The sequence below is a fragment of the Bufo bufo genome, chromosome 4 (assembly GCF_905171765.1).
Source record: "Bufo bufo chromosome 4, aBufBuf1.1, whole genome shotgun sequence".
In the NCBI taxonomy this organism is placed as follows: Eukaryota; Metazoa; Chordata; class Amphibia; order Anura; family Bufonidae; genus Bufo; species Bufo bufo.
Window position 1 is genome coordinate 276,712,547 of NC_053392.1, and position 26,544 is coordinate 276,739,090.

The 26,544-nt window shown below is 38.0% G+C and overlaps 1 protein-coding gene across 4 annotated transcripts in view; it reads left to right on the plus strand.

The window, feature by feature from the left end:
• The window catches only part of ADGRB3 (adhesion G protein-coupled receptor B3), a 1,057,188-nt gene that overhangs the window by 373,209 nt on the left and 657,435 nt on the right, over nucleotides 1–26,544 (plus strand). For all 4 annotated transcript variants that reach the window (XM_040428625.1, XM_040428624.1, XM_040428627.1 and 1 more), the window contains exon 4: nucleotides 2,117–2,278. In XM_040428625.1, coding sequence (XP_040284559.1) covers nucleotides 2,117–2,278 — 162 coding nt within the window. The remainder of the gene's footprint in view (nucleotides 1–2,116; nucleotides 2,279–26,544) is intronic.

Consider the following 26,544-nt stretch of genomic DNA (forward strand, 5'->3'; position numbering starts at 1 on the left):
TTTTTTATTTTTTTTGCTATAAATGTCATAAGTATAGCAGCAATATTTTCAGATATAAAATAGTCAATCAATTATTTTGTTGGTTAATGAACATATACCATAGATAGCTGAGATAACTGAATAGTTAATGGTTAGTTCCTATTTGGAAACAGCTACAGTATTTAAAATATATAAATAAATTACCATTCCACTGATTGACTAACAAAGCAGAAGCATCCTTGCCTGACATTATCTTGTAAGACAAGAAATTATGTACCTTTTGCCATCCTGCATACATTAAATTCAAGACCAGTGATTATTGAATGTCACATTTTTCTTGAGCGCGCACTTTCATCACACAAAATCAATGGCACACCTACTTTATGGCAAAAGGAGACATGAGAATCCAAAAAAGGTTGAATTGATTTACATGTTTAATGACTAGCGTTAAACATTTACTATGCTCTTTGTAACTGCTTAAGTTCTTGATTTGCCAACACTGTATTTTAAAACCACATTTCACAAGTGTGTTTAAAGTAAATTAAAACCCAAGAGTTCAAATTTCATATTAAGATTAACCTTTGCTCATCTACTTAGTGCTAATTAATATAATTATATACTAATGTAGCATAGTTTGATCTAAAATTCACAGTGGATGTTTCACTTGCTTTAAACATTTATAAAACTGTTAAAGGAAAAGTGAAAGCAAACACTAGCTTATCTAAACAACCTATTTCTCACATTTATTTAGCTTCACTTTATAAGAATTGTGACTGAAATGTTTATTTTCTAAAATAAAAATAAAATATTCATCTTAAAACAAAAATTATCAGCTATGCTTCATTGCCAATAAGTGAACTAATAATAGCATTATTCAAACTCGACCCTGGATAAATGTTCCCTATTTTGGAAAAACTAAACTTAATACTTAGCCAATAGCTTGTACTTATGTTGGACAACAATTAATTTGTTAAGTTTTAGCAAATATTTATTAAACTATAAGGATTATTTATATAAAGTAGAAAATAGTTTGCAGCATTATCAAGAACATTAGATGCTTGCTTATGTTATGTTAGAATTAAGGTATGAAATAATGTAAGAGTTAATTTCCTATAAAGAATTAATTTCACCTGTTTTGTTTACCTTTCCAAAAATGGCAATCATGAATAAAAACATCTCATATAGGCAGAAATTGGAACATACTGGTGGGTGTTGCCTAAAGACCTAAGCATATGGCTGTCCCCGGGGCACCATGGTCTCTTCAAAGAACTGATAGGTGGTGGTGCCAGGAGTAACATCCCATGGGAATTGCCTTCACATATAACTGAATGGTGAGGGTCTGACCACTGGGACTCATTGATTGCAAAAATGAGGACCCCCCATAAGAATGGAGTGACATTTTAAAAAATATATCATTAAGAGTGGATTTGAATCCCGTTTTTCCCATCTATTTAACAAATACAAAAACATATTCATTAGATGGGTGCATCAGACTGATGACATACAGTGGCATCCATTCACCATAGAGTTCCATTGTAAGAAAAAAAAGTATACTTTTTTACCATTGTAAAAAAAAATAACATATGCATTTCTTTTTATCGGACTCTGCAGGATGCAAAAATGTGGTGTGCTACGTTTTTGTATCCCTTTTTTTCTAATGTATATGCCAAACTGATGCATAAAACGTGATATCAACCCACCCGAATCTCTATAAGACTGTCAGAGACAGGCAAATACCTATGGGCAGGGGATATGTTTAAATCTTGGGATTTTCTTTGAAATATAAAAGTAAAATATCTGATGGCATGGTTGTTTCTTTATAACTAGTAAGTATATATTAGTCTAATAATTGCCACAACCAAATAAAAGCTCAAATGTAACTTATAAAGGTTTTTTTTTTTTATTTAAAAAATTTGGAAACCTGAAACATGTCATATATAAATGCCTTGAAAAAGTCTTTCAGTGTTAGATAAAAAATGCAACATGTGGCATTTGAGTTCCCTCCAGTTTTGAAGCTCATTGCATACATATAACATACATTTATCCACCTTTCAGTTTATGTATATTGAACAAATGAATGTAGTAAGAAAATAATACTTAAGGCTATATTCATTTTTATTTGTTGTCTTGTATACAGGTGAATCTGGTGTTGAAGAGTGGTCCCAATGGAGTACATGTTCAGTTACTTGTGGTCAAGGGTCGCAGGTGCGAACCAGAACTTGTGTACCACCTTACGGGACACACTGCAGCAGCCCCTTAAGAGAAACAAGGGTTTGCAATAACACTGCCCTCTGTCCAGGTAGTGTTAGTAGCAGATCAATTCAAATTTGGATGTTGTGATTATGTATTATGAAAAAAATTGCACATTTTTTTTTATTTTCACTACTTCATCATGTATTATCAATTTTCTTTTAACTAACTATAATATAATGAACACTGTTATCTATTTTTAAGAAGACTTAAGCTTATGAAAAGTGGCAAATTTACAAAGGTTTTACTGAATTCTGTCTTTTATATAATTTAACCATAAAGAGGTATTTCAAGATTTTAACCTTGATAGCCTATTTCTAGGATTATAGGATATGCCATCAGTATCTAATCTGCATCTCTGGTGTTGCAAGTCGGCACTGGAACTATTTATTTACATCATTGATTGTGTAGTGGACAGAGCTTATAACTAAAAAGTTGCTCCCATTCACTTTTTTGAAAAAGTTAAGTGGGGGACACTGATCAAATATTGATGACTTGTCCTGAGGATGGGCCATCAATATTAAAAAGCCTAGATGACCCCTTTAAATAACCTCAGGCTATTTTCTGTCAGATAAGACAAAGCCATTTCAACCATGAGCTAAAATTAGCAGTTAAAAAACTAAATCAAAACTATATTATGTTTGGCAATTCAATAATCAGGTCAACAATACATTTTTCCATTTTCCATGATTACAATATTATAGTCTCAATGAGCTGATATTTTTCCATGAGAAATATATCAGTGTACTTCTCCTAAACTCTTATTTGTCTGGACTTTTTTACATTAGGGGATGGAGACCTGGATAAATCAGAATTTTTAACTTCTAAACAACGACATATAAAAAAAAAAATCTGACATAGAAGGTTTTGGTCTTGTTAAAGTTTGACCCAGTAATTATTTTAAGTTATACTGGAAATCAAAAATTCTATTTAAAAAGTTAGCTCTAAATTATAATATTTGCATGGTTGATAGCTGTTCATAGCATTTCATGTAATTGTGTGTATCTTATAGATTTTGAGAACTTGATCGCGTAAAAGTATTATCAGTGATGTCTTACAGTATGCGGGTCAGATACAGTATTTTGGTGGTTAAACATTACTCTTTACATTTCTGTTGTTATGGCTAATTCTAAAATATATGCTATCAGACATGGTTTTGTGCTAATCATCAAAGTCAACTTGTAAAAAATAAAACAATAATTCGCTAAGATCTCTGAATCTGTCTGCTCAGATGAAGCTTTATTACTACTCAAGATAAATGACTTGTTGAGAAAATGAATCCCTTCCCGACTGCCATACGTCTATATATGTGCTACATGCAGCTAGCACGTGTATAGACGTCATGGAAGCTCTTGCCGGCAATCGATTCGATTGGTTAGTCAGTGCAGACTAACCAATTGGATCGCGGCAGTGTTAAAGTGCCTGTTCCAGGCTATGATCTGCACTCTGCCTTTGAGCCCTGCCTCTTTGCCGGCCTGCCACTGTATCCTGCCCCCGATGCCGTCCCCCCATTCATGTATCCTTCACCCGATGCAGTCCCCCTGCTGTATTTGATGGTGGTGGCTCCGTTCCTGAGCCACCGCTATTAGGTGTGAGTGTCAGCTCTACTTTAACCCCTTAGATGCCGTGGCAGCGGCATCCATGGGGTTAATAGAGGGAGGGGCTCCCTCTCTCAACCATCGGGGCTGCTGAGCTCCTGATGGTTGCTATGGCAACCGGACACTTTGCAAAGGTGTCCGGTGTTGCCATCTATAGGAAATCTGATAGTACTATACTTTGCAATGCAAGAGCATTGCAAAGTATAGTACAGCCATCAGCCCCACTGGATATTCAAGATCCAAGTGGGATTTGATAAAAAAAAAGTGAAAATAATAAAAGTAAAAATAAATAAAGAAAAATGCAAATTAAAAAATTAATAAATTGCCTTTTCCTATAAAAAATGAAAAATAAATAAATAGACATATTAGGTATCACTGCATCCGTAACGACCGGATCTCTAAATATATCACATGATCCACCACGTCCGATAGACACCATAAAAAAAAAACTGTGGCAAAAAAATACATTTTTGTCACCTTACATGACAAAAAGTGCAAAACCAATTGATCAAAAAGGTGTATATCAAACAAAATGGCACCAATAAAACCGTCACCTGATCCCACAAAAAACTAAATAAACTATAGCTCTCATTGAGAAATAAAAAAAAAGATATGTATTTAGTGAAATAAAAAAAGTATACATATTAAGTATCGCCGCATCTGTAACAACATGCTCAATAAAAATATCACATTACCTAACCCCTGAGGTGAACACCGTAAAAAAAAAAAGTTAATATAAACAGTGCCAAAAAAGCCATTTTTGTCACCTTAAATCACAAAAAGTTCAACACCAAGCGATCAAAAAGGTGTATACCCCCAAAAATAGTACCAATCAAACCGTCACCTCATCCCGCAAAAAATGATACCCTACTTAAGACAATCACCCCAAAAATTTTAAAGCTATTGCTCTCAGACTATTGAGACACTAAAACATCATTATTTTGGTTTCAAAAAGGCTATTATTGTGTAAAACTCAAATAAATAAGAAAAAGTATACATATTAGGCATTGCCACGTTCCAAACAATCTCCTCTATAAAACTGTCACATGATCTATTCCCTCAGATGAATGCTGTAAAAATAAATAAATAAAAACTGTTCCAAAACAACCAATTTTTTGGTCACCTTGCCACATAAAGTGTAATAATGTGATGATCCAAAAATCCTATGTACCCAAAAATGGTACCAATAAAAACCTCAACTCTTTCTGCAAAAAATGAGCCCTTGCACAAGACAATCGGCAGAAAAATAAAAAAATATGGCGTTCAGAAAATGGACAGACAAAAACAATTTATTTTTCAAAAATGCTTTATGTAAAACTGAAACAAACAAACAAAGTAGAAATATTTGATATCATTGCGTCCATAACAACCTGCTCTATAAAAATAGCACATAATCTACCCTGTCAGATGAATCTTGTGAAAAATAAAAAAATGGTGCCAAAACAGCCATTTTTTTTTACCTTGCCTCACAAAAATATTTAATATAGAGCAATTAAAAATCATATATACCCCAAAATAGTACCAATAAAACTGGCACCTTTTTTCCTTAGATTCTAAAATGGGGTCACTTTTTCAGAGTTTCCACTGTAAGGGTGCATCAGGTGGGCTTCAAATGGGACATAGCATCTAAAAACCAGTCCATCAAAATCTGCCTTTCAAAAACCATATGGCGCTCCTTTCCTTCTGCGCCCTGCCGTGTGCCATCACATTAGTTCACGACCACATGTGGGGCGTTTCTGTAAACTGCAGAATCAGGGTAATAAATATTGAGTTTTTTTGGCTGTTAACCCTCAATGTGTTAAAGATAAAAATTTATTAAAATGGAAAATCTGCCAAAAAAGGAAAATTTAGAAATTTCATCTCCATTTTCTTTTAATTCTTGTGGAACACCTAAACGGTTAACAAAGTTAGTAAAATCAGTTTTGAGTAACTTGAGGGGTGTAGTTTCTATAATGGGGTCATTTATGGGGTGTTTCCACTATGTAAGCCTCGCAAAGTGACTTCAGACCTGAACTGGTCCTTAAAAAGTGGGTTTGGGAAATTTTCGTAAAAATTTTAAGAATTGCTTCTAAACTTCTAAGCCTTATAATGTCCTAAAAAAATAAAATGACATTTACAAAATAATGCCAACATGAAGTAGACATATGGGGAATGTTAAGTAATAAATATTTTATGAGGTATCACTTTCTGTTTTAAAAGCACAGAAATTGAAATGTAGAAAATTGTGAATTTTTTTAATTTTTTGTTTAATTTGGGATTTTTTCATAAATAAAGGTGAAATATATTGACTCAAATTTACCACTGTCATGAAGTACAATGTGTCACGAGAAAACAGACTCAGAATAGCTTAGATAAGTAAAAGCGTTTTTAAAGTTATTACCACATAAAGTTACGCATGTCAGATTTGTAAATTTTGACCTGGACACTGTGGCATCAATGACCCTTGGTCATGAAAGGGTTAAGTCTGAAATAATACCTTTATATTTTATAGGGCAAATACTGTAATTTTACCTTTCAGAAGAATGTATTTTTGATTACTGATTATGTTGGAATGTGGCATTAATAGTCCTTAGACTGACTCTTACTATGCTTTTTTAAAATTCGTTACATTCAAGTGATTTTAAAGTTATCTTCTTTATCTGGATTTTATATGGCTTTATTTATTACAAGATATTGTTTGTAAATTTTATATTGCCTTTGGATGCCTTCTTTATTCTAAGGGCACATTCTCATTAGGGTCTTGTGCTTTATTATCAGGAATAATATGTGTAGCATGGGCTCTGTTCGCACTGAATTTTATGTTTAAAAAATATATATAAAAAATGGTATCAGCTAAAAGCCTTAAACTGATGACAAAGTGCATCACTTGAAAATAGAAACATGAATTCCAGTTTGAACAGTCATACTAGGTATTCTGGATTGAGTAACAGATCTGTAGTCCTGACTAATGGAATCCATTCAGTTGATGTTATTCAATCAGGATCTTCTATTTTATAGGGTTAAAAATTATAGAAAATGTGATATTAATTTAAATAACTGTGTACCTATGTTGTCTAGTTAGTTTAGATAAGTCCATCAAATAATGTAAAAGTTGATACAGCATTGAAACATACAGCAAAAAGACAAGGGTGTGAACAGTCTTTATCTTTTACATTTGCTATTTGAAATGAAATTTAAATTTGTGTTTATTGACATATGGAAAATTAGCTCAACTGCAATGAGCAATAATGACAGTAGAGATGATCAGCATTTTCATAAATACTGTACATCAAACTTGGAAAAGTCATAATATATGCATAGACCTGTATTTCCTACACCCACTTCTAAAATATGTTAAGCAAGTATATTTTTGGTCTTATTATATGGTAATATCAAATGTTAAACCAAAGGGAATGCTGTTATCACATATTGATAATTTTCTGTTTCAATTCTAGACAGCAGAATTGTTTTCAATGTAATGATACAGGGGTACTATCATGTACACCTATCGGATAGACAAAACATGTGTGTAGCCTATGCAACTGCACAGAGACTAAGTAGTCAATGAGGTCCGCCACTAATGCTTTCTACTATTTACAAAATTCCATGTCAAAGACTGTTACAGAGGTATTCCCACCAGAAACATTTATGGTATATCCACAGGACATGCCATAAGTGCCTGATAGATCAGGACCTGAGTCTTACCTCTGACAACTGCAGCTATGTTGAGAACGAGGACAAAATGACCACTGTCCAATCTGATGAGGTGCCCCTGGGCCGATGCTTCAATGCAGAGTGAGGTAGCTCTGAACATGTGTAGATCTCTGCATTTACTTCTATAGAAGTTACAGAATTAGTCAACCTGGGAACAGAAACACCTTGTGGATATATTGTTAATGTGCAATAAATGGCAATACCTCTTAAATGATTGCCATGACTGTAATTTCTGGTACATTGTAATTTCCGATCGAAATTGTGCAATGCTGAAGAACTTGCGGAGCTATATGTCAAACATCTCAAACTCATCAAGCTAATGTATTTTATAAGGGTCCAAAATTTAACATTTGCATTTCAGTAGAATTTCACATTAACTACAGCAGATGTGCCATGTGATTTATTTTTTATTACAATAATTCTATATAATAGCTATTTATTGATGCAAATTTATGCTTTATACAATAAGCATAAAAGTCCCAAAACACTATAGAACACAGTTATTAATGTACATTTAAAGATGTGCGGAGTGACTAGTTTCTCTGTATTGCCTAAAAATAAAATAAAATATTTCTTCATCTTAAGTTCATTAAAATTTATCACGTCTAACCAAAAAAAATAAAAATAAAAATAATAATTATATATATATATGTAAATAAATAATTCAGAACTCCAGGGCAGAATGCAAGTTTGCTGGATCATAGGAAATTATTTTTGTATATAATAAAAGTATAATAGAGTAATGAGATCTGTGTGGTACACTGAATGGTGAGATAAGAATGTCAGGAAAGGACTGCAATATTTTGACTTTCACCTCATTATGGCAGCTTACAGCAGAGTATTTAGTTATGGACAAAAATCATTATGATTCAATGCAAAAATAAAATAAAAAAAGAGAAAGTATACATTTAATTCAGTCATTATATATATATATTCTGTATGTTGTCCTCTCTAGCAGGAAGGAGTTAATACTCTTCTTTTTTTTAGGCATTACACTCTTCAGATTAAAAACCAACTTGTATATCAATTGGTTTACTGCAGCCTTCACTTTTGTCTTCAAGGCTGTCAAGGTTAATTTAAGCATTTAACGATTAATAGACAAAAATATGTCAATTTAACTTTCATTCAGCAAGCTCCTGCTTTTGTCTGCTAATGCAATACATATTGATGCCATGCAAAGAAGTTGCATGAAATGAGCAACCTAAAAACTGATGTATAGCTTAATTAGAGGGATTTCTGTAACATAGTTTGTCATAGCAGTGACCTTCATACATTGATGCTATGTACAGTTTGACACAAATAACATGAATGGTGTACAGAATTCACACTATAGAATAAAAACTACATTTCACCATCTATACTCTATCAATACAATTCAACTACCCACATATAGTGCTAGCTACAGTACAAGTGAAAGAAAACAAAGGCAACTCATCAACTCAGTCAACGGTTCCATACTTGATATCAATATTCATTATTTACATGATTATCCATTAATTGTTGTCATAAGGACAATTCACTTTAAGTGTTATCTTACATTTCCTGGTATACAAGGTTTACAATGTAAACAACGTTTTATGGCAGACTTGAACTGCTCAATAGGCAGATTTTTAGGAATGAACATTAGTACAAAAACTCTTTCATTGAGTGAAAAGATCTTTTGTACAGCACTTTAAATAATCATTTCTGGGCAGCAGATTGTGTGGTGTACACAGGGATCTACTGCCAAGAAACAATGCATAAGTATGGAGTGATTGCAGTAGTGCAGTGATCACCTCCAGGCAGTTTTTGGGAAAGAACAGTTTCTTCCTGTTAATTAATGATAAAAAAAAGTGGTTGTACCTGCACTATCAAAAAATCACTCTCCTGTCTCTGTGAACAAGTAGTGCACAGAGCCGCTGCTAGATACCTAAAGGATTACGGCTGCCTCGATTCGAATAAACATGCATATATGTAAAAAGAAAATTAAGGTACCAGTGCTGGGATGGAAAGAGATGAAACACAGAAAATATATAAAATAACTAATACCTGTCTCGGTAGATGGCTGCTCGAAGATGCTGTGGTGCAGATAGATTCTTCAAACCGTCGATAATGCAGGGCAGGTTGCAGTGCTTCTTGCTCGACTTCGAAAAAGTGCGTGCCGCTCCGGCCGGTAGCTGGCGCGTGCACGAAGGAGCGTGTTGGTAAGGGATTCCGGAGCTTGGAGTGTGACGTCACACCTGTCCTATGGAAACTTCAGAGGACCAAAAAGCCAATCCTACGCGTTTCGAAGCCTACGGGCTTCTTCGTCAGGGATGGTTGCTGTGGTCTGTCCCGTGAAGTAAATAGGTATCCGGTTCTCATGGTTACTGCTATAATCTCCATTCGTGATGTGTCCTGCCTGCATTCCTAGATGAATTTATGGTATAGTACGAAAGATCATAGGTTTAACAGAGAAGTTTACAGTCTTATCGGCCGTCAGATGTATAATTTTAGAAAGCAAATAATTCCAGTTCTTGATTTAGGCCCCTTGGGGCTAAGCTATAGTGATGAGCGGCAGGGGCAATATTCGAATTCGCGATATTTTGTGAATATTTGGATGAATATTCGCCATATATTCGGGAATTCGCGAATTCGTGATCTCCAGGCATTATTTTCTTGATTGCGAAAATTCAAATAAAATGTGCATAATAATTCGCATGAGCTGGTATTTTTGAAAAAATCTAATATTTCCGATTAGGAATATATTTTGGCATATTCAAAATATTCCCGAATTCTCAAAGTGCCAATATTCGCGATTAAAATTCGCAATTCGAATATTCGTGATCAACACTACTAAGCTATTTAGTCTAAAAATCCATTTGCTTTCGCACCGTGACATCTCTTGAATGAAATCTCCGCCTCTTGCATTTAATTTAACTTTTTCAATACCCCCAAATATGGAGCCAGAGAAGATGCCCCCGTGATATTGGGCATAGTGGCGGGACAGAGGGTGGCCATCATATTTTTTATTTATATTATTTAGATGTTCCCTCATTCTGGTTTTTAGTTCCCGTTTTGTTCTACCTACGTATATTTTATGACAGGGGCATTTGATAAAATATATTACTCCTCTAGTACGGCAAGAAATATAATGGTTAATTTTATACGTATGGTGAGTGTCACCTATCTCTACAATAGGGTATTTGATTAGACCATATTTGATATTTTTACAGTTCTTGCATAATTTACATGAAAAAATAAAACTTTTGTCCTATATGGGTAGATATGTTGTTTTTCATATTTTGGACTGATTTACAAGAGGGTGCTACCATGGTGGCTAGATTGGATGCCTTCCTAAATACAAATGTGGGATATGTTGGAATTTTATCCCCCATCACTTTATCTTGACGTAGCATTTCCCAATGTTTCTTGACAATCCTTTTCAGGATTGGTGCCCCTTCACTGTATGTGGTAATAATTGGGATTTTAATGAGTGTATTGGTTAGGCTTATTTCATCTATGGTTTGTTTATTCTGCAATACATCCTGCAGAAGTATATTACGGTCAACTTCTCTGACCTGTCTCACATTAGGTTCTAGGTCTTTTATCTCATTATCCTTTTTCCATGAATTTATTGTTTAAATCCTTAGTTTCTTCTTCAAAATAAGTAATGTCAAAGCAGTTCCTACGTATCCTTATATATTGGCTCCGGGGAATATTTGTCAGCCATGTAGATAAATGACAACTAGTGAGGGGGATAAAACTATTGCAGTCAGTGGGTTTACAGTATGTTTTTGTCTGGATTAGTCCTTCATCAATAAATATTGTTAGGTCCAGGAAATTCCCCTTCTGTCTGCTATAGTGCGGTGTGAATTGTAAGTAAAATTCATTTTTATTTAAATAATTTAAAAAGTGGTTTAATTCCACTTCTCCATCCTTCCAAATAAAAAAAATATCATCAATGAAGCGCTTCCAGAGGACCAGACCCGCAACGAGCTCGCCATGGGGAAAGATGGTGGAGTCCTCCCATAGACCCATGTATAAATTAGCGAAACTCGGTGCGAATCTGGTCCCCATCGCAGTACCCCATGTCTGTAGATAAAAATCATGATTGTATTTAAAATAATTATGCGTACGAATGAACATAATACAATCTCCAATGAATTTAATCTGGTCTTTGGGCATCTTCCCGTCTTTTTCCAAAAAATATTCATTTGCGGATCTCCCTTTTGAATTTTTAATGACAGTGTACAGGGAGGTCACGTCTAAAGTCCCCAAAATATAGCCATCCTCCCATTTAATGTTTTCCAACAATTGTAAGATATGTTTTGTGTCCCTAAAATAAGCTGGGAGTTTCTGTACATGACTTTGTAATAGGATGTCGACATATTTATAAATTGGCTGTCAAACTGTCGATACCCGAGATAATAGGGCGGCCAGGGGGGTTGGTTTGATGTTTATGAATTTTGGGCAAATAATAAAAAATGGGAATTTCCGGACATTGATTGTTTATGTATCCTCCGGGGTTAATATGCCCTTCAATTTTCCCTTTTTCATTAATAGATTCAGTTGATGTCTATAAGTATTTGCTGGATCAAATTCCAATTTTTTGTATGTTTTTTGGTCACTAAGGAGTCGGATAGATCCCTTATGATAGGAATCCTCATCCAGAATAACTATTCCCCCCCCCCTTTGTCTGCAGGTCTTATCACTATGTCATTATTAGTTTTAGCAATGTACAGATAGCTTTTTTTCCCATGATGATAAATTTTGGGGGCCCAATCGTTTCTTATTTTGGTTGATTTTGCGTAGATCACGTAATACTAAGGTTTGGAACGCTGTAAAGGCATCTGAGTATTCACCCAAGGGGTTAAAATGGGACTTGGGTTTTAATCCTGTGTGTATAGGGGCCTCTATTGTTATATTAGGGCCAAGGGCATTGGCACGGGCAGTAACTGTTAGTGGGTAAAGTATTTGATTGTTAATAATTGTTGGAATTTTTTAAAAGGTAATTCGAACATGTGGTATCTTTTCTTTTCATAAAATGTTTTTTTAAAGCAAGATTTCTTAAAAACTTTTTTACCCCTATGAATGCATTAAAAGGGCAAAATTTGGAAGTAGGGGAAAATTTCAATCCCTTCTCCAGAAGATCCAACTCATTATCTTTTAAAATATAGCTACTAAGATTATATATGCCCTGACTCTCTTCATAAGTGGAAAAGTCACTATAACAAGTGTTTTCGCAAACAGTATTATCTAGTGTCGTGTTATCGTGTTATAGTGAGTGGTGTCACTCAATTTAATATCCCCTGTGATATGACCGGTAGTTTTTATTGGCGATGTTAAATCCCCTTCGAATTTGTTTGTCTTTGTATTTATGATTTCATTTTCTTTCGTCCTTATCCGTGTTTTAATTGATCTAGAAATTTTCATTATATCATCATGATTTTTGTAGGGTTTGAGATTATCAAAGAGTTCCATTATTTCTTGGTTGATTTTAATTAGTCCCTCTCTTCTTTTTCTATGATGAATAATACGTTTTTTCCCGAAAATTCATGAAATAAGGAATTCCATTCTTCTACAATTTCTGGTGCACCTAAATCACTGGTTAGTGCTTTATGGACTTGTAGTCCTTTTGGTATGGTGTCATGTTCTAAGTATTTTTCCAGGGATGCCATCTCCCATAGGTCTCTCATTTCCGTGATCAGGAGTCTTTCTATTTTTTTGATGCCTAACAGGGCTTCCTTAATGTTATTTTTTTGTAGATCTACACTATCCATTGACAATTTGGGCTTATTAAAAAAGGATTGGACAAATTTAATTCGATCCTGGCGTTCATCCCATAATTCACTCATGTTAAAACAATAAGTGTAGGTGTAATTATAAACTATTGCAATTTTCCGTACGAACTGAACAATAGGTGTGTTCCTGTGAGGAGAAAGGGGGTGATGTGCTGCAAGGTACAATGGCAGCTTCAAAGATAATAAATGATAAAAAAAGTGGTTGTACCTGCGCTATCAAAAAATCACTCTCCTGTCTCTGTGAACAAGTAGTGCACAGAGCTGCTGCATGATACCTGAAGGATGATGGCTGCCTCGATCCGAATAAACATGCATATATGTAAAAAGAAAATTAAGGTACCAGCGCTGGGATGGAAAGAGATGGAACACAGAAAATATATAAAATAACTAATACCTGTCCCGGTAGATGGCTGCTCGAAGATGCTGTGGTGCAGATAGATTCTTCAAACCGTCGATGATGCAGGGCAGGTTGCAGTGCTTCTTGCTTGACCTGCAACCTGCCCTGCATCATCGACGGTTTGAAGAATCTATCTGCACCACTGAGATCCGCAACTGAATATTTTTTGGAAAAAGACGGGAAGATGCCCAAAGACCAGATTAAATTCATTGGAGATTGTATTATGTTTATTCTTACACATAATTATTTTAAATACAATCATGATTTTTATCTACAGACATGGGGTACTGCGATGGGGACCAGATTCGCACCGAGTTTCGCTAATTTATACATGGGTCACCATCTTTCCCCATGGCGAGCTCGTTGCGGGTCTGGTCCTCTGGAAGCGCTTCATTGATGATATTTTTTTTATTTGGAAGGATGGAGAAGTGGAATTAAACCACTTTTTAAATGATTTAAATAAAAATGAATTTTACTTACAATTCACACCGCACTATAGCAGACAGCAGGTGAATTTCCTGGACATAACCATATTTATTGAAGAAGGACTAATCCTGACAAAAACATACTGTAAACCCACTGACTGCAATAGTTTTATCCCCCTCACTAGTTGTCATTTATCTACATGGCTGACAAATATTCCCCGGAGCCAATATATAAGGATACGTAGGAACTGCTTTGACATTACTTATTTTGAAGAAGAAACTAAGGATTTAAACAATAAATTCATAGAAAAAGGATATGAGATAAAAGACCTAGAACCTTTTGTGAGACAGGTCAGAGAAGTTGACCGTAATATACTTCTGCAGGATGTATTGCAGAATAAACAAACCATATGAAATAAGCCTAACCAATACGCTCATTAAAATCCCAATTATTACCACATACAGTGAAGGGGCACCAATCCTGAAAAGGATTGTCAAGAAACATTGGGAAATGCTACGTCAAGATAAAGTGATGGGGGATAAAATTCCAACATATCCAAAATTTGTATTTAGGAAGGCATCCAATCTAGCCACCATGGTAGCACCCTCATGTAAATCAGTCCGAAATATGAAAAACAACATATCTACCCATATAGGACAAAAGTTTTATTTTTTCATGTAAATTATGCAAGAACTGTAAAAATATCAAATATGGTCTAATCAAATACCCTATTGTAGAGATAGGTGACACTCACCATACGTATAAAATTAACCATTATATTTCTTGCAGTACTAGAGGAGTAATATATTTTATCAAATGCCCCTGTCATAAAATATATGTAGGTAGAGCAAAACGGGAACTAAAAACCAGAATGAGGGAACATCTAATTAATATAAATAAAAAATATAATGGCCACCCTCTGTCCCGCCACTATGCCCAATATCACGGGGGCATCTTCTCTGGCTCCATATTTGGGGGTATTGAAAAAGTTTAATTAAATGCAAGAGGCAGAGATTTCATTCAACAGATGTCACAGTGCAAAAGCAAATGGATTTTTAGACTAAATAGCTTAGCCTCAAGGGGCCTAAATCAAGAACTGGAATTATTTGCTTTCTAAAATTATACATCTGACGGCCAATAAGACTGTAAACTTCTCTGTTAAACCTATGAACTATTGTACTATACCATAAATTCATCTAGGAATTGTAACGACCATGGTCATGGTCGTGACTCTGGACCCGCATGTGGTTGCCTGCGGTTTGGTAGTTGTCAACTACATGGTGAGATCTACTTGCTGTTGCCTCACGTGTGGTTGGCAACAAGATTGTGTTTGGCGGTATAGCATCCTGAGCGGTTGCTAGGTAGCTTGCTGCCAAGTGCATGCGGTTGCTCCTGGTTTGGTTTGTATGGTGTGCACTGTTACACTTTCCGTCACTTGTGGTTGCCCGTGGCAACATGTAGTATTGTGTGCGTGTGTGGCAGTGTCTCGGCCTGCTGGCTGGTTCCCAGGACATGATTGCCACGCATGCCGTTGCCGGCGGTAACTGGTGCGGTGTGATATTTATGTGTGCACTTTCCCACTTAGTTATGTATGTGCTTTTCCCTTTAAGTGGTTTCACTTCCCTCCTTGGTGTTGGAAGGGTTAATTCCCTTTCCACTGTGTGTCTGTGTGGGTTTGGCTACTTGGGCCTATATAGCCTCTGCTGAGAGCAGTAGTCAGAGGGGTACTTCAGCCATGGTCTGCTGGAGTCATCCTCCTATCTAATACCATCTGTCAGTGTGGGCCAACCTTCTGGTCATAAATTATGTTACACGGTGTTATGAAGGTGTGTGTGTGTGGTTTCCTTGTTATTGCAGCTTATGGTCCTGGGTTCCAGTGTGATGTGTGGTGTGTGCTGTGTTCGTTTGTGCACTGGACAGCAGCACTTGCACATAGGTTCCAGGCTTTGTTGTCTGTGGCAGGTGAGTGTTGTGTTTGTTGCATTTACCTGCCATTGCCTTAAGTTGTTTCTGTTCCCCTTGTAGCTTGGCCACTTTAGACTCCTGTTTCTCCGCGTCCAGGAGGAACGGGCTGTCTACCCAGCTCTTAGCTCAGGGATCGGCGGAGGGTCAGTAGGGATCCGAGGTTCCTGAGCATGAGCCCTCCTACCTTCAAGGGCGGCTCATGCAGCTAGGAGTCAGGGTCAGATTAGGGAAGCTCTAGGACAGGGCTGGCCAACCTGCGGCTCTCCAGCTTTTGCAAAACTACAACTGCCAGCATGCCTAGACTGCTTACAGCTATCAGCCTACAGCAGGGCATGGTGGGAATTGTAGTTTTACAACAGCTGGAGAGCCGCAGGTTGGCCAGCCCTGCTCTAGGAGGTGGCCTGCTCCCTATTTCTGTCGTCCTGGCCGAGCAGCCACTAACATATTCTCTCATCACACGGCTGAGGGTTTTCCCCATCCTCAGCCGTGACAGGAATGCAGGCAGGACACATCACGAATGGAGATTATAGCAGTAACCATTGGAACCGGATACCTATTTACTTCACAGGACAGACCACAGCAACCATCCCTGACGAAGAAGCCCATAGGCTTCGAAACGCGTAGGTTTGGCTTTTTGGTCCTCTGAAGTTTCCGTAGGACAGGTGTGACGTCACACTCCAAGCTCCGGAATCCCTTACTAACACGCTCCTTCGTGCGAGCGCCAGCTACCGGCCAGAGCGGCGGGCACTTTTTCGAAGTCGAGCAAGAAGCACTGCAACCTGCCCTGCATCATCGACGGTTTGAAGAATCTATCTGCACCACAGCATCTTCGAGCAGCCATCTACCGGGACAGGTATTAGTTATTTTATATATTTTCTCTGTTTCATCTCTTTACATCCCAGCGCTGGTACCTTAATTTTCTTCCTGGTAATTGCTTGCTCACTTGGCTCATCTAAATTTACCTTAAGCAATTATGTCAGCATAGCTAGACTTAGTAGAATAGTGTGCTTCTTTGTAGTAGAGCTTGCTGTTGCTTCCCTGCATAGTATATACAGTACAGACCAAAAGTTTGGACACACCTTCTCATTCAAAGAGTTTTCTTTATTTTCATGACTATGAAAATTGTAGATTCACACTGAAGGCATCAAAACTATGAATTAACACATGTGGAATTATATACATAACAAACAAGTGTGAAACAACTGAAAATATGTCATATTCTAGGTTCTTCAAAGTAGCCACCTTTTGCTTTGATTACTGTGTTGCACACTCTTGGCATTCTCTTGATGAGCTTCAAGAGGTAGTCCCCTGAAATGGTTTTCACTTCACAGGTGTGCCCTGTCAGGTTTAATAAGTGGGATTTCTTGCCTTATAAATGGGGTTGGGACCATCAGTTGCGTTGAGGAGAAGTCAGGTGGATGCACAGCTGATAGTCCTACTGAATAGACTGTTAGAATTTGTATTATGGCAAGAAAAATGCAGCTAAGTAAAGAAAAACGAGTGGCCATCATTACTTTAAGAAATGAAGGTCAGTCAGTCAGCCAAAAAATTGGGAAAACTTTGAAAGTAAGGGCTATTTGACCATGAAGGAGAGTGATGGGGTGCTGCACCAGATGACCTGGCCTCCACAGTCACCGGACCTGAACCCAATCGAGATGGTTTGGGGTGAGCTGGACCGCAGAGTGAAGGCAAAAGGGCCAACAAGTGCTAAGCATCTCTGGGAACTCCTTCAAGACTGTTGGAAGACCATTTCAGGGGACTACCTCTTGAAGCTCATCAAGAGAATGCCAAGAGTGTGCTAAGCAGTAATCAAAGCAAAAGGTGGCTACTTTGAAGAACCTAGAATATGACATATTTTCAGTTGTTTCACACTTGTTTGTTATGTATATAATTCCACATGTGTTAATTCATAGTTTTGATGCCTTCATAGTCATGAAAATAAAGAAAACTCTTTGAATGAAAAGGTGTGTCCAAACTTTTGGTCTGTACTGTATGTCAAAGGAAGATAAGACTATAGGATACTTAACATACATTCATTGAGATGAAAGGTATAGGAGTTTAGTTTTTAGAGTGTTTATATTTTTATTTTTATAGAAACAGCATAACTTTTTTCCAGAAACAGAAGCAGCACTCTTGGTCAAGAACTGTGTCTCATATTGCAGCCAAGCTCCAGTCACTTGAATGAGGATTTGATTCTAATACTGATAGAACACATGAGAAGAGATTTACTATTAAAAATGTGCCAGTGTTTGGTGCAATTTGTGCAATTTTGCTACTCATCTGACAAGGGGGTTTGGCTTAGTGGGAATAAGGTGTAGCTAAGAAAGGATGTGTGGCCTAAATGCACTAATACACCAAAAATGCCCCTAACTGTTGGTGCATATTTGGAGTAAAACAAAGCCAATTTGCAGCCAAGCTAAACTTGATGGTTAATGCGTTAAGTAAAACATGTCACAAAAAGATTAGCTCTTTTAATGTATTTCAATGGCTTTTGTCACAAGACGGCACGGGATAACATTGTGACGTGTTATCAGAGTAAATTTTAGCTTGGCTAAATCTATAGCTACGATAAACAGACTAAAGTAGACATTCTAAAGATGCAACAGATTTAACTTCCAGTACCAGTGACTGTGGTAAGTCTGGCACCATTTAAAAGAAAAATGTTACCAAAAATTTTATCTGCCAGTTAAAACCAGATAGCACCACATATATTTTTTTCTAATCTGTTTTTATTTTCTAATTGACTATTTTTTTTATTATTTTTTTTGTTCATGGTTATGGACTGACTATCTTCAGAAAGTATCATCTTTAGAAAGTATTAAGAAAATTGCTTCACGGAAGCCCCATGGACCATAGTCACAATGGTTTGGAGGGGACCTAATTTACTTCTATGGGAGAGTTTTCTAGGCATGCTCTGTGTCCTGTGCAGAAATCATTGTACAAGGAAAGAGTAGATAAGTCTTCAAAATCACCTACTGTAAATGATGGATCCCGTTTTATTTATTCACAGAGTTGATACCATTACCGTCAGGATTGGAATGACAGATAAGTAGATAACTGCTCTAATGTGATTTGTACAGACCAAGAAGTGGTGCTTATTTTAGGCTTAATGGACAGTGAAAAATAGAAAAGAAACCTAAAAAAATACAACCCACCCTAGAAAGAGAGAGGAGAGAAAATAAAACTAAAAACCTTATATCATACAAATAATCTGGTCTATTGGTGAATAGAGATGTCTTTGCGGTTCGCCCGGCGGTCGTTTTGCGGTGAACTTTGCGTGTTCGCAATTCGCCGAACATGCGAACATATGGAGAAATTTGCGCCGCCATATTCTTTTACATTATGAAGAACTTTGACCCATGACACATCCATCAGGTGGTACAGGACAGCCATTTGAGACATTTCAGCACATGGATATACCCCCTACCTTATAAATAAACTTGATCTGGCTGTCATTTTACATTCAGTGTTTTGCCAATGTAGGGAGAGGTTGCTGTGTGGACAAGGACAGGTTGTTAGGGCCACAAAAGTCATTTTAAGGACTAGTATAGGTGTGCTATCGATATGTGTGATAAACAGAGGGGTGCGATATACTTATAATATACTTTTATAATGAGTCAAAAACATATAGATCTATATAGTGATCACCTGGAAGTCAGGGGCCTAGGGGCCTAGGGGCTAGGGGCTTACTAGGGCCATTTTTATATAGGGTAAGGTTCCGGATGGGTTCGCTCTTATCAGGGCGGGTGGTCTGTGGTTAGGCTATCAGGGCCAGAATAGCACCCCCATGTAGGGCAACATCAGGGACAGTTCTTTGCCCACCCTGTCCTTCAATACCACATCATCCTCTAGCCCACGGATAGATGTTTTTTGCTTTCCCTCCGGTATTCATGGATGTGCACTGGAACCCCCCGGATTGTGGTAGGACATATGGTTTCTGATTTGGTGCCGCCGAACACCTGATTTAGTGCCGCCGAGCACTTGTTATTGCCTACCACATCTATGCTTTTTGCTTAACTTTAATAATTTAGTTTACTTTCATTTTGAGAGATATATTTTCCATTCGCACGTCCGCAAAATGGGTCCGCATCCGTTCCGCAATTTTGCGGAACGGGTGTAGACCCATTCATTTTCAATGGGACCGGAATGTTCTGTCCGCATCCGGATTTGCGGATCCACATCCACATTTGCGGATCTGCACTTCCGCATCTGTGCTTCCGTTTCATCAAAAAAATAGAACATGTCCTATTCTTGTCAGCAATTGCAGACAAGATTAGGCATTTTCTATTATAGCGCCGGCGATGTGCGGTCCACAAATTGCAGAATGCACATTGCCGGGGTCCGTGTTTTGCGGATCCACAAAACACTTACAGACGTGTGAATGGACCCTCATAGTAAAATTATTGAAGGTTACGTTTTATCTTTATGTATATTCTAATGGGTTGCCTTCCTTGTACAATGTTATAATATACTTTCTATGTTAGAAAGTATATTATAGTGCATTTGTATTGTGCGGCAGTTGTGTGCGGTTCTGCTGTGATACTGCAGGTATATAGAGGGACAAGAGTTATTGGAACAAATAATTTCTACTGGTGTGATATACCAGTCGCCCCCAAAAAAACTGATTAAAGCAGGGTGTTATATACCAATATACTTTCTTTATAGTGCATTTGCGCACGCGCGTACGCAAAAATTATATTGCCGATATTTCGCATTGAAAAAAATAATGAATGGAGTTCGCAAATTCAAATAATACATCTGTCCATGTTGTGGGACTATTTGTGCACTTTTAGTAATTCTTTTTTGGCCGAAAATATGAGCTGAAGGTTTTTCAGGTTCGCCTGCCATTAAAATGAATGGGACCCGCCGCAAACTTGCGGTTCGCGAACATTTGATCGTGTTCGCGAACCTTGATTAGCGATGAATCCAAATTTTCTCTCACTTCATGGTTATGAATTCATTTTTTCCTAAAATGGCAGCTACATGTGTTGCAAAGTGAAAGTAAGAAGCATAGGATGCAGATGTGACCCATAATGCCATGCAGCCAGCCAATCAGCAGATAGCTATCCTCTGTGATGTCACAGTCCTTATAAAAAAGCTAATTCCCCCTGTCCCTGAGCTAAGCATAGGGAGAGATGTGGCAAGTGCTAGAGACAGTGTTTTAGCAATCTTTTAATTGTGGAATATTGGATATAGACGGTGAAGGGACAGTGTATGCTCTGTGTAATCACCCTGTGCATCTTTTTCAACTGTTGTGCCATTCATTCTTAATCTGCTCTGTTATACATAGACTGACTGTGCATCAGAATTAGTCTACACAGCCAGTCTAATATATAGGTGTATGTACCTAGTTAATCTGCTGCACCATTAATAATTAATCTGTTCATTTATACATAGACATATGGTGTATCAGACTCATAGTCAACAGGCAGTGTAATATATGGGAACATTTATATTGTTCATCTGTTGTGCCATTTATACCTAATTTGTTCTGTTATACATAGATTTACTGTGCATCAGGCTTCATCTCAACAGCTGGTCTTAATATATAGGCGCATGTACCTAGTTAATCTGCTGCAACATTAATAATCTGTATAATTATGCTGTACATAGACATACGTTGCATGAGACTCATTGTCAGCAGGTGGTGTAATATATAGGCACGTTTATATAGTTTATCTGCTGGGCCATTTATACTTAATCTGCTTTGTTATACATAGACTGATTGTGCATCAGAATTGGTCTCAACAGCCGATGTGATATATAGGCGCATCAGACTCATTGTCAACAGGCAGTGTAATATATTGGTGAACATTTCTAGTGCTGCACCATTCATACTTCATCTGTTACTTTACTGATTCAGTTACTGTACACTAGGGCCAACAGACCGTTGCCTGGGCCCTCAAAAAGAATGGGCTGTGGCAAAATGTTGCTGTAGCCGACACAAGTAGCAGCAGAAAAAGGAGTGGTGGTAGCAGCAGCCTTAGCAACAGACCAAATCTGCCACTGTCATCCAGTGTTTGTATTTTGACCAACAATGGTTGACTTGTTCTTCAACATAATCTCAGGTGAAAACAAATACACACATCCAGGAATTGGTCGGTTCCTCTGACACCACACTTAGTTGGAATGGCCCAGGAACATCCTATGTGCCCTCACCTGTCCTGCAACTGTCTCTTTCTTTTGCTGTGCCTTCTGCTTCGGAAGTTATGCAAGCCACCGGTTCTGCTCCGCTTTTTAGTGAGGATGAGCTTAGTGAGGACAGTCAACATCTACAGGCCAGCACAGGCTTGGAGGAAAGGTCCGTTGCATCCTCCCTTAGGAGTGCAACAAGCGATGACAGTCAGGTAGAAGCACGTGTTATGAGCAATCAGGAACGTGGCCATGAAACTGGTGAGAGTCACATAAGGAACATTAGTGAATGATGATGTAGCCAATCGCATGTGGGAGCCGGGTGAAGAGGGGGAGTCATCATCATCATCATCATCAGGGAGTGAGGGTGGCAGCAGGCCTGTGAGATAGCAGCAGTGTGCCAGAGTGCCAATAAGCCAGCAGGGTAGAAGAAGTGGGAGATCTGGAGCCAAATACACCCGAAGTAGACCATCCGCTACTTAGTAGCCTACCTGTCAATCAGCATTGAGTGGTGGTGGTAAAATGCCATAATCGGCAGTGTGGGAATTTTTTATCAAGTCACTGGAGGACATTAGCGTGGCGGTATACAGGATATGTGGGCAGAAAATGAAGCGCGGTCAGGTTGCTAATGTTGGCACCATGGTCCTGCATCAACAAATGGAGAGTTCCCATAAAGTGGCCTGGGAAAACCGTTAATGTAGTGGTACAGTCTGACGTAGCAACCGCTGAATATCTCAGAGGCCCGCACCCCTTCTACAGCAGTCTGGGCTCCTGAACCTCAGCAGAAGCTGTTGTTCCATCCCTTCGTCTATTGCTCCTGCTGCTCCTCATCCTATTCCTCATTATGTGTTTTGGCAGCAATCGATCACCAAAGTGATTACAAGGAGTAAAGAATATGCGTGTTCATCGGCACAGAAGATGAACGTGCAGCTGGCCAAGTTGCTGGTACTGGCAGTCCTCCCTTTCCATATCATGGACTCTGAACATTTCAGAGAACTGATGGCTTGTGCCCACCCAAGATGAAGAGTTCTAAGCATTTATTACTTCTCTAAAAAATTGCACTAGCCCTGCACAGATATGTTGAGCAGAAGGTGGGAAAGTCCTTGAGCCTGTCTGTGTCTGGTACAGTTCATGCCCACGCTGACCTTTGGAACTGTAACTATGGCCAAGGACAATATATATCCTTTACAGCCCACTTGGTTAATGTGGTTTTGGTCCAGGCACACCAGCAACTTGGCCAGGTGATGGCAATGCCGCCTTCGCATTGTAATCATGTGATTTATGCACCCAAAAAAAAAATGGATCGGTTGTTTGGCCATCCAGAAGCCTCTATCACATGGTCAGTATATTGAATCAGGATTTGATCATGATTTAGAATCCAAAAGCAGGAGTGGGTCCAAAACACAGAAGACATGCAAATATTTTCATCACATTTTATCTCTGTTTTGGACCCACTCCTTTTTTTGCCTTACCAATACTGATCAAATACTAATGCAAAAAACTAATCAAATACTGACCATGTGATGCAGACCATTAAAGGGGTTGTCTCATCATGGACAATGGGGGCATATCGCTAGGATCACCAGATGTGGGACCCACACCTATATCGAGAACGGAGCCAAGCAAATTAAGGAGGGCGTACTGCACATGCGCAACCGCACTCTATTTATTTTCTATGGGGCCGGGGCGGTACGCTCCCAGTCGCTTCTATGGAGAGCCGGCTTGGTGATGGCCAGACCAGAGTCCTCCAGCCACCACCTTGCTTGGCTCCGTTCTCGATATAGGTGCGACCCGCACCTATAAGACAATGGGGGCATATCCTAGCGATTTTTCCCCATTGTCCATGATGACACAACCCCTTTAAGGTCCTATAAGTAGGACATATTTTCCATCTAATTAAAGCCAATTTCAGAAGCAAATGGCCAAACTCATGCAATTTGAGCATAAGGTGTCTATTACATGGTCAGTATTTTGCATCAGGATTGGATCATGATTTAGAAGCCAAAAGCAGGAGTTGGTAAATGTAAATATTTCCATCAAATGTTATCTCTGTTTTGGACCTACTCTTGTTTTTGCCTTACTAATACTGACCAAATACCGACGTTGTGAAGGCAGATGCTCAAACTACAGGATTTGCTTTTTTGGGCCTGTTCTTCTGATGGATCAGAAGAATGGAAAAATAAACAGTGATGTGAACACAGACTTACTGCTGACACCCCCCACACTGTCTTGAGGCCACTCCTTGAATTTCGGGCCACTGCAAGGTTAAATCCATGCCGATAAATTAGGGCTGACACAAACATTGACCTATATGGCAGAGTTCACACTTTTGTTATTTGGTCAGTTTTTTCCTTCACTTATTGTGGGGCAAATTCAGGAGCCAAGCCTACTCACAGATTAAGTATCATAAATAGATCTGCACCTGTTCTGTTCTGTTGACCCGCACCTGTTTTGTGATGAAAATTACTGACCAAATAAGTGAAGTGTGAACTAAGCCTAATAGTGATAAATAGTGATTCTACATCTAATAGAAGGGATTCAAATGCATGTGTTGGCACTGCCATAACATAGATTAAGATAACCTTTTTATTCTCCACTACTTTTTGGCGCTGCCTCCATGTCCTTATTTTGCTTCACTAAAAGATGCCATATGTGTTTCTTTGGGTTTAGCTAGGAACGTTGGTGGCCTGCACAATGTGTACGGCCATACAGTACAGACCAAAAGTTTGGACACACCTTCTCATTCAAAGAGTTTTCTTTATTTTCATGACTATGAAGGCATCAAAACTATGAATTAACACATGTGGAATTATATACATAACAAACAAGTGTGAAACAACTGAAAATATGTCATATTCTAGGTTCTTCAAAGTAGCCACCTTTTGCTTTGATTACTGATTTGCACACTCTTGGCATTCTCTTGATGAGCTTCAAGAGGTAGACCCCTGAAATGGTTTTCACTTCACAGGTGTGCCCTGTCAGGTTTAATAAGTGGGATTTCTTGCCTTATAAATGGGGTTGGGACCATCAGTTGCGTTGAGGAGAAGTCAGGTGGATACACAGCTGATAGTCCTACTGAATAGACTTTTAGAATTTGTATTATGGCAAGAAAAAATCAACTAAGTAAAGAAAAACGAGTGGCCATCATTACTTTAAGAAATGAAGATCAGTCAGTCAGCCTAAAAATTGGGAAAACTTTGAAAGTAAGGGCTATTTGACCATGAAGGAGAGTAATGGGGTGCTGCGCCAGATGACCTGGCCTCCACAGTCACCGGACCTGAACCCAATCGAGATGGTTTGGGGTGAGCTGGACCGCAGAGTGAAGGCAAAAGGGCCACTAAGTGCTAAGCATCTCTGGGAACTCCTTCAAGACTGTTGGAAGACCATTTCAGGGGACTACCTCTTGAAGCTCATCAAGAAAATGCCAAGAGTGTGCAAAGCAGTAATCAAAGTAAAAGGTGGCTACTTTGAAGAACCTAGAATATGACATATTTTCAGTTGTTTCACACTTGTTTGTTATGTATGTAATTCCACATGTGTTAATTCATAGTTTTGATGCCTTCATAGTCATGAAAATAAAGAAAACTCTTTGAATGAGAAGGTGTGTCCAAACTTTTGGTCTGTACTGTATATGTGACCTGCTGTTTTTCTACCAGAAAGGACTGCATGTTGCCGCACTACACAGTGATATACACCAGGATACATTCTCCCTAAAGTTTAACTGCAGTGCAGGATAGACCTGATTTAATGTGCTTCATGACAAATTAATTTGGATCAAAGGGAATATTTTGGAAAAATTCTGCATGGCAACAGAATGAAATTTTTGAAAACTTCGATCATCTCTAGTGAACAACATTAGAACGTGCTACTAACAGTATTAATGGGATTGGCTTAAATTTTTTTTTTCATTTGCTTTATCAATTTAAAGTGTTTTAGACTTGTCAGTTTACCTCGAGACTCATGGGCACATTTATTAAGACTGGCGTTTTAGACGCCAGTCTTAATAATGTCCCATAACTGGCGGTGGATCTGCCAAATTTATCCAGCATCCAGCCCCAGTTCTAAATGTACATATGACAGCTTCCTTGCTGTTTTATATTTAGACCATTTTCTACACCTAAAACAGGTATAGAAAATTATGAATGATATAGGTGTCCTTCATCTGATCTACATCTTTTATAGTTTACGGAAGAACTATATTTACTCTAAAATAGGAATGAATGGGTATAGTGCAGTCTATGGACCAGCACAACGTGTGCCATTTTATGATGGGAATTGGATGACGAACTCTGAACAAGTAGCTATGTATTTTACCAAACTCCATTGCAGATTTCTGTAAACT